This window comes from Amblyomma americanum, chromosome 11, assembly GCF_052857255.1.
Source record: "Amblyomma americanum isolate KBUSLIRL-KWMA chromosome 11, ASM5285725v1, whole genome shotgun sequence".
Lineage (NCBI taxonomy): Eukaryota > Metazoa > Arthropoda > Arachnida > Ixodida > Ixodidae > Amblyomma > Amblyomma americanum.
This window is the reverse complement of record NC_135507.1, coordinates 117550616-117560424: the sequence shown is the minus strand read 5'-3', so window position 1 is coordinate 117560424 and position 9809 is coordinate 117550616. Positions and strand designations below refer to the sequence as shown.

Sequence of the window (9809 nt, the reverse complement as noted above, 5' to 3'; positions counted from 1 at the left end):
ACAAACAAATAAACAAACAAACAAACAAAATGCGTTGACCGAAATAAGCAGGGAAATAACCAATACGCCCAGCAAAATACCCGCCTAGAATTAGATTTCTACATGCTTAATTATTTGTCAATAAAGTACTGGATGCTGTAAAAAATCTTTTTTACATGTAAATGTATCTTTAGCGATGCGAGCGCTTTAGCTGTGGTTGTGTTGAGTGTGCTCGCATGCTGCGCAAGCGTTCCACTTGAATGCATGTGCCGTCTATGAGTAGTCCGCACTATGTTTTCCAGCGAACAATTGCTGGTTTTCTGTATGCGAGCGGTATGGCGGATAGCGGCGAGCATTCAGATTTGATCGCTCAATTCTGCGGTGTCACTGGTGCTGACAGTTCCCGGGCCAAGCTATGTCTCGAGTCCGCGTCTTGGAACCTCCAGGTGAGCACTGTCTTCACCGGAGGGTGGAAATAATAGAGCCGTTTCGTTGCTCTGGATGTAACTGACGTGTACGCCCGGCCAAGTTTCTGTGCCTGCCAAATCCAAGCCCGGTTTTCGCCGCCTTTGCGTGGTCATCGCGATGACAGCACCTCAAGAATCTACGCTAACAACCTAGCTGACCAGAAAACTTTGTCCAAAGATGTGCCTCCCTTCGCCCTGTTTTCTTGGAAGGATATTGAGAGAATACTGACCAGTGCGGTAATTCTGCGAGTTCATCCATATCTCCCGTGTTCGCGAGGCCAAGACGTGCACGCCTATTATTCTCTGTCGGTCTTGATGAATTCTCGTTGGTAACCTAACCTACAGCGTTTTTTTACTAGGGTGTTGCCGGGGCTGCCAGCGTCTTGAGCTGGAGTTTGCGCGCTCTCGGTGTGATTGTGTTGTGATGCAGGCTAGCGAAAACTGGTGCCTCGTCCGTATATCGCTCAATTTTGAGGCACTTTTTTGTAACTGCCGTGAGTGGAAGTTTTGTAAAAATGCTGTGTGGCGCACTTGCAGGTGTTCCTTGTAGCATTGGCGCTTGTAAATACATAATTTCGTAAGGCCAGCTCGAACGATTGAACGCGGGCGGTGGAGCAGCGAGCAGGACAGGACACACTCGCCAAATTTGCCGTTCTTCTACAGGACACAATACTTCTGAATGCCACTGAAGACTGGCGAAACCTAGCGGTAATGATCACGCCGCCGACCGCAGAGGGAAGTTGTGTGCTCATGACAGCATTGGTGGATCGGATTAGGGATGAGTCTGAAAGACGCCATACAAGGAACGCGGCTAATCAGTAATAAAATGTGAAGGACTGAGAGAAAAACATCAAAGGATCCTTATGCCGTATCCACAAACACTTTTCAGCGAAAACCGTTGCGTGCGTCACCTTTTCATATTCTCATGGCCAACAACTGTCATTGCACACAAATTCCCCCCCCCCCCCCTTTTTTTTTTCCGAGGGGGAAACAGATGCCGCTCCCGCAGGCCTCTTCCTTTTGTGGATAGGCACTGGCTGTGGACGCTGCCTGATGATGGTGGTATTGTCCAAGCACTTGCATTGGTGACGACAGAAAGCCAGCTGGTCTAATGTGGCTCTAGTTTGTGAAGGGACGCTGAAGGCAACTCCATCCAGTTCTTGCTATCAGTAAATTTGGTTCTACACCTCTTTCTGGCAATGCTGGTTTATGTTCAGCAGCAAATTGGATGTAGAAGGTATTTTTCCAGCGCTCAATTCATACTCGTGATGTCAAGACCAAAAAAATTACAGCCGAGTTAGCCTACTTGGCCAAATGCGAAGTATGCGCATGAGCATGTCGTGTTTCATTTCGCTTTCGGTTTGAAGCTAGGGTTTCAATGTCAGGCTTCAGGTAAAGGTTGGCCAAATTGGTGATTTGGTCATTGCGAGATTGGTGTATTCTGGATCCATTGCACACAGATGGAAGGTGAAGACGACGACATGCAGTGCACAGCGCGAGAGAGTGACAGCTAAACATGACGGGTGATAGGTTGCGGTGATAGCGTAGCGCTCTCTTGAGTGGCCAGCAAAACTGATCTGTCTGCGCCTCTGTGGGTTCGAAACCCAGGTGTGGCGCAGCTGGCTTCAGACACTCAGACAACAGATTCGAGATTAGAATTCCTTGTGCTGTTGCACTGAAAGGACTCTGTGGTCACCGTTTGGAAGCAAAAGGTCGTGTAGCCTTCCTTGGGGACCTGCTCCCTAAAAACTGCCTCGACGTCACCATCAGTGTGCTTTGAAAATGGCCTGTGGTGGTGGAACCTATATTTAATTTTTTTGCCTTTTCTAGCCTATATAGACAGCACCATATTTCAGTGAAATTGGTCTGTTTAGCATTAGAAAAACACGCCAACACAACACACGTCAATTTCAGTTTGATTTCAGTGGCCCTTTATTGGTATTCAAATGGTTGCACGTAAAAAAGGCCTTGTTTTGAAGCTCATAATGCCAGCATATGTACTCATCTTTGAAAAACGGTTGGATATCCAAGAATCAAATTTTATTGCTCTCTGGTTACCCACTAATTAAGTGACCACTCTGTAAAGTGGTTACCCACTAGTAAAGTGACCACTAGTAAAGTGGTCACTCTGGTGAGTTACCACAGCGGTGGAGTGATTTGAGTGTCTGCCCCATGTGCAGCAGATGCAGGGCTCAATCCCCAGTGCTTCTGGGTTGGTTTTCTAATAGACACAAGCTTTCCCCTGGCCTTGTGCTCAGCATCTCAGGGGTGAAATTCTCGAGAAAATAAGTCTCTGACCCCAGCTTGCTCAAACCAAACGGCCTCTGCACTATTAGAGGAGCATAGAAACCAAGTTCTCATCTGCATATTTTCTTGTGTTTAATAACTAAGTTCCTTCTCTCACGCTGTTTCAGTTTCAGTAGCTTAACAGGGGGCTGTGACATCAAGGTTCACTATAGGCCATGGGAGGTATTAAAAAATGCAATATAATTGCTGCTTCTTAATTGGTTGTCGTTCTTGATCTTCACACATGCTGGCCTATCCACTATAATGAATTAAAACAATGAAGCAGCGATTATATAGCATTTTTTTTTTGTGCCTCATGTGACCTGTACAGAATTTTGATGTTGAAGCCATTGTTTGGCTCCTCAGATGAAACAGTGCGAGAGCTCCCCGAAAGGGGGCGTCTGCAACTTGCAGGCGTTGGTGAGTGGCGACACCACGGGTTCCCGAGCATCCGCAGGGATATCCCCGCAGGGGATGATGGTGAACAGTGCATCACCACGGACCCGAGCACCCGCGCCTCGCCGTGCGTGGCATCGCCGTGTCCGGGGAAAAGGGGATCCTGGTGGTTGAGCCGATGCCGAGCGTTTGGACCTTTAAGGCCCCTCGGCGGAGGCAACACACCACTTTGGCCCCAGCTTCCTGTAGACGGCACCTCTGGCCTGAGCCGACCTGGGGAAATTGGCTGTCGCCTTTTCCTGTGCTCCTCTACATCTTTTACTTTCCTGTCTTCTTTCTGACTACTGTCCTGTCTCCTCGTCGTTCCTTGGTTTTTTCATTTCTTCATGGGCGGCTAGGGTTAACCTTGTGTGGCGAACTACCCTGGGTTTCGTCATATTTGGTTATAGTTGAGGTGTACAGCTGGCGTGGGCAGGACTTGCGTGCAAGTTGCTGACCCGTCCCCTTGTTGGGCTCCGTGATGGCTGGCTGGCACCGTGGCTGAAAAACTAAATTTTTTTATGGCTCCCCTCCATTCCCAACCTGATCGCTCTCTAAAAAGAGGGCGGAACGATGAAGATTTTTTTCAAAAAAGAAAAGCGTCATTCCCAAAATTTTATGTCATTCACAGCAAAGCTGAAGAACAACAAGCAAGACTGATTTCCCCATTCGTAGTATCAATGTGCCTGACAGATACCTTGGGGTTTGGGCACAAGGTATCAAAAATGGCTAGTGGCAACTTACTGCTCGAAATACGTGACACTGTCCAGCACTCGAAACTTGCAAACATTTTATCGATAGGGGAGATTCCTGTCTCCATCACGTCACACCGATCTTTGAACACAGTCCGAGGCGTCATATCAGAAATTGATTTTGTTCACCTCTCTGAAAAAGAAATGCTTGAAGGCCTTGCCGACCAAGATGTCATAAATGTTCAGCGGATAAATATCCGGAAGGATAACAAGGAAATAGATACGAAACACATGATCCTGACTTTCAACACCAGCACACTACCTGAAAGCATTGAAGTCGGGTACCTGAAAATAAATGTAAGGCCATATATACCCAACCTACGCAGATGTTTCAATTGCCAGAGGTTCGGCCACGTCTCACAGAGTTGTCGCGGCCGCGAAACTTGCGCGAAGTGCTCCTCGAAGGACCACCAGTCAGATGAATGTGTTGCTGCCCCGCGGTGCACAAATTGTGAGGGAGACCATGCTGCATACTCCAGGGCTTCTCCGTCCTGGAAAAAAGAAAAAGAAATAATTACTCTGAAAACCACTGAAAACATTTCTTTCAAGGAAGCGAGAAGGCGATACACCGAAACAAACCGATTCTCCTTCACTGCGAAAACAACCTTCGCCGATGTGGTGCGTGGGCACGGCGCATCACACCAGGCTTCGGCACCTGTCCAGGCCGCACGCAGTGGGCCTATGGCAGGGCCATCCGCGCCCCCTGGTGGAGTAGCTGATACTACTCCGCCAACCCCAAAGCAGGCTGCGCAGACCCCCGGGTCAGCGGGCCTCAAGACCTCTTCCCACAGGTCGAGGTCTTACTCAAAAGTCAGCGTGCATCCACGGTCGTCCAGCGCCTCTGCTGAGGCGATGGACACGACCCGGGGCAGCCCCGTGCCGTCCACATCGGACGGACGGCGGAGGTCTTTGGATCGATCAAAAAAATGTGAGGCTCCGAGTCAAGGGGCCAAATCAAAGTTAATCTAATTTTATCTGCACACACGCACACAACATTAAGATGGCTTTCATAATACACTGGAACTGCAGAGGTCTCGTAAATAACTATAACGACATAAAAGACATTTTATACACAATTTCTCCTATTGCTTTATGTGCCCAGGAAACCAATCTAGGCCCTCAGCACACAAAGGTGCTAAAGAAGTATACTGTCTTCCGCCGTGACCGAGAGGGGCGAGCAGACTCTCGGGAGGCGTAGGAATCATTGTGCAAGCTGGTGTAGCAGCTAGCGAGATCAAACTCAAAACTAGGTTCGAAGCCGTAGCAGCCACCGTGGTTGGTTACAAAACCATTACAATTTGTAGTGTATATCTTCAACCACATCTCGAAGTAAGACAGCATGAATTAGAGAGCCTTTTACAACAGTTACCGGAGCCATACTTGATAGTCGGCGATTTTAATGCACACTCTTGTTTCTGGGGCAGTGAGAAAACCGATAGCAGAGGTCAGGTTATTGAGGATTTTATACTATCCAACAATATTTTTTTATTGAACACCGGTAAACCTACTTATTGCTCTCCTAGTTCAGGAAAAATGAGTGTTTTAGATTTGTCTTTTAGCTCTCCTTCAGTTTTTAACGATTTTAAATGGGATGTCTTAGACAACCCGTACGGAAGCGATCATCTCCCTGTTAAAATCTGCCTGTCATCCCCACCATCAGTCACCCAGACAAAACCACGGTGTTGGAAGTTCAATTTAGCAGACTGGTAGCTGTTTAGAACAGCAGCCACGTTAGAAAATATTACGTTAGAAAATCTTAATGTAAATGAAATAAATGAAAAGTTCACAAATTGCATTCTTTCTGCCGCACGCTTGGCTATCCCCCAATCTTCAGGAATAGTACAACGCAACCATAAAATGTGGTGGACACGAGATTGCAAAGAAGGAAAAAAACAATAAAATAAGGCTTCTGGTATATTTCGCCGATACCCCACACAGGAGAACCTTATAAACTTTAAAAAAGCAAGAGCAAAAGTGCGGTACATACGTCGAAATGCCAAAAAATCATCCTGGCAGCGTTTCATTTCCTCGATAAACAGCCAAGTCTCTTCGAAAAAAATATGGGAGGCAGTACACAAAATGGATGGTCGCTACTCTCCATTCACAGTTCCTCTTCTGACCGCCCCTGGTGTACAGACAAATATAAAAGAACAAGCAGATATAATAGGCGAACATTTTTCCACTGTATCTAGTTCCTCTAACTATACAGAATCATTTTTAAAATATAAAGACACAGCCGAAAAAGAAAGACTGCCGATAAAGGGCAGTGCTCACGAAGCATATAATAGCCCATTTACACTACAAGAAATTAACAGTGTACTTTCTTTGGGTAAACAAACTGCACCAGGACCATATGAAGTCCATTACGAAATGCTTGCCCACTTGTCCGAACATGCTGTAGACTCGCTTCTGAAATTTTTGAACAAAATATGGTTATCAGGAGAGATTCCAGAGGCATGGAAAAAAGCCATAATTGTACCGTTGTTGAAGCCGGGAAAAGTACCTACCGCCCCTGGCAATTACAGACCTATAGCCCTAACAAGCGTACTTGCCAAATCTTTCGAAAGCATCCTTAACATTAGATTAATTTTTATATTACAATCTCGTGATCTTCTTGACATCCATCAGTGTGGGTTTAAAAAGGCGTGCTCTACAACCGACCATCTAGTCCGCCTAGAGAACACAGTCCGAGAAGCATTTATACACCAGCAACACTGCCTTGCGGTCTTTTTCGATTTAGAGAAAGCCTATGACACCACATGGAGGTTTGGCATACTGCGGGACCTTGGAGACCTCGGAATCTATGGTAGAATGCTAAAATGCTTGAGTGACTTTTTGACCAACCGTTCATTTCAAGTACGCCTGGGTGCCACTCTTTCTAAAAATTTCATTCAAGAGAACGGCGTGCCTTAGGGGTGCATTTTAAGCACCACGCTTTTTATAGTAAAAATGAATTCCCTAGCAAAAATAATGCCAAAGTCTATCATGTATTCTGTCTACGTCGACGATCTCCAGATTGCTTGCACATCCTCTAGCATCACATCGTGTGAGAGGCAAATACAGATAACAGTAAATAAACTAACAACATGGGCAGACAGAAACGGTTTCAAGTTTTGCACGCAAAAGTCAGTAGCTGTTCTTTTTTCGCTTAGAAGAGGACTGCACACTGATCCCTCCTTGTATTTAAATGAAGTCCCACTACCAATTAAAGATGAGCACAAATTTCTAGGAATGGCTTATGATAAAAAGCTCACATTCCTACCACACATAAACATACTCAAAAAGAAAGCTTCTAAATCTCTGTGTATATTAAAAGTACTTTCACGAAAACATTGGGGTTCTGATAGGACTTGTCTTTTACGGATTCATCGCTCTGTAGTACGTTCTACATTAGATTACGGATGCATAGTTTATGGATCAGCGAGGCAATCGTACCTTAAACGGCTAGACCCAGTACACAATTTAGGCTTGCGTCTTTCCACCGGTGCATACAGGACGTCACCGATAAACAGTCTTTATGTGGAAGCCAACGAGCCGTCGCTTACTGAGAGAAGAACCATGCTCACTTGCTCGTACGTTTTAAAAATCCGTTCACTACCTAAACATATTTGTCACCAAATAGTCACAAAGTGCCCATCTAGAACACTATTTAACAACAAACCATTAGCTATAAGGCCACTTCTCCTGCGTTTTGAAGATATGTGCAAAAACCTCGGCGTAATGGATGCATTACCTGGCGTTGCTCGAAGACGTGGTCCACTGCCTCCATGGTTCAATTTCCCTGTAATCTGTGACCTCACTCTTGCACATTTCCGTAAAAAGCGAACTCCACAGCAACATATATTACAAGAATTCCGTGCCCTTGAAGAAAAATACAGCAGTTTTACAGAATTTTATACTGATGGATCAAAAGCAGATTGTTGCGTAGGAAGCGCAGTGGTGCGAGGAAATTCGGAGCAAATAGTAAGACTACCACAGTGTTCCTCCATCTTCACTGCGGAGTGCTACGCAGTATGGATGACCATAGAAAAAATACTAAGTGAGAACCTCAAAAATGCTATTATCTACACAGACTCCTTAAGTGTACTTAGAGCTCTCCATTCTAAAAATGCAGGCTCCCCTCTGCTCGGTGACATCATACACAACATAGTAACTGCCACAGCTCAAGGACAAAATATAAAACTGTGCTGGGTCCCGAGTCATGTGGGAATAAAAGGCAATGAGAGAGCAGATGTGTGTGCTGGTAAAGCTCGTGGCAAGGAAATAATGAAAGTAAATATGCCGTTTAATGATTGCATGAAATTAGTAGCAAGGAAACTAAGAAAAAAATGGCAGTGGGCTTGGAACAATGAGGTAAAAAATAAACTACACTTGGTAAAACCAGTTTTAGGTGAATTTAAGTCGTGTGTGCACCAAGAACGTTTCAAGGAAGTGATCTTATGCCATCTCCGAATAGGCCACACGCACCTTACGCACAACTTCCTACTAACAAAACAAGACAAACCTGTTTGCCAACAATGTGGAGATGAACTCACGGTTAACCACATTTTATTCTCTTGTGTGGAACTGGAAGAAATAAGAAAAACGTATTTTACTGAATTTTATAATAAATGCATTCCTTTTCGTCCCGCACTGCTTTTAGGAGATGATGCAATTGTTAATATATCATGTGTTTTTAGCTTTCTTAACGAAACGGGATTTCTCAAGAGACTAAATTTTTACCCACTGGTTTGTTTGAATTTTAGTACACCTCAGCCAATTTCTCAGGCCTGAGAAGAAAGCTGAGGCTTTTATTTTGATTGGTTGGGAGCCTCGATGTCCTTCCGCAGCCAGGGAAGGCTACTGAGGTTACCCGGCCCTCTTTAAAGCTTTTACTTGTAGCCATTTATAAAATTTGTGTATGTGTTCACTGGGTAATATTAATGTTTGAGGGCCGCTAGAGCAAGGATTATTCTTGCATTTCTGTAATATTCAACAAAAGACTTTTCCTATACCTTGTTCTTGGCGCATGATGGCCTCAGTTGCCTATGTGCCATAAAACACAACACACAAACACAACACGAAACAGTGCAAGAGAAAAAAATTCATTTATAAATTATGTGCTGGTCGTATGCAAATACTGTGTGGTGATTTATGTGGGGATCTTGCACATGATTACAAACAAGAAGAAGCACCACCAAAAGTTTAGTGTGCATACTCCTTTGAAATCGCATCAGCATAATGCTTTTCTGAAATGTGGCCATTGTTTTCCTAACAGACTTGCACGTGGTAGCGAAATGTGAGTCAACGCTGGCCGCACACGTAGTCGGATGCGGATTGATGGCACCATCCAGTCTGCGCATGAAGCACGTCGACCTGTACTGTCGATCAGTCTTCAGAACACCAGTGGCAAAGGTGGCAGGCTTATTTTGACGCATTGTGGCTGCGAATGTGGTTTGGTCAAAGTCTCAGCGGAAGTCTTCCGAGCTATAAAAAGCTCGGGTGCCTACTTCGAGGAACTGAACAGGGACCACTACAAAAAGTGATGCATCCGGAAACAGCTCTCACAACTACCACCAGGCAGTGTTAGTCATGGGTAACACGCCATATCATTTTGGGACACAGGAGTGCTGCGCATCAGTAATCTGAAAATGGACATACAGGCTTGGTCTTCTGGAAAAGGTGTAGTGTGGAGCAGCGAGATGGTGAAAGCGGACCTCATGAAGCTTGTCGACAGCGCAAACACAGGCGGGGACCAATTCCATGTGAACTTCATCGCTGCAGCCGCTGGTCACCTCATTGTGTGCCTGCCACCCTACTATTGCCATCTGAACCCTATAATGCTTGTCTGGAGCGACGCAAAAGGTTTCATGGGGAGTGCAAATAAGACGTTTAAGCTCCAAGACATGGA

General features: G+C 45.4%; 1 protein-coding gene across 5 annotated transcripts in view; it reads left to right on the top strand.

The window, feature by feature from the left end:
• Nucleotides 1-254: 254 nt before the first annotated feature.
• LOC144111063 (NSFL1 cofactor p47-like) overlaps nt 255-9809 on the top strand; it is a 92251-nt gene continuing 82696 nt past the window's right edge. For 2 of the 5 annotated variants that reach the window (XM_077644190.1, XM_077644187.1), the window contains exon 1: nt 258-425. In XM_077644190.1, coding sequence (XP_077500316.1) covers nt 315-425 — 111 coding nt within the window. In that variant the 5' untranslated portion in view covers nt 258-314. Of the gene's footprint in view, nt 426-9809 lie in introns of all 5 variants that reach the window. The other 3 variants (XR_013309974.1, XM_077644189.1, XM_077644188.1) reach the window with 3 other exon arrangements.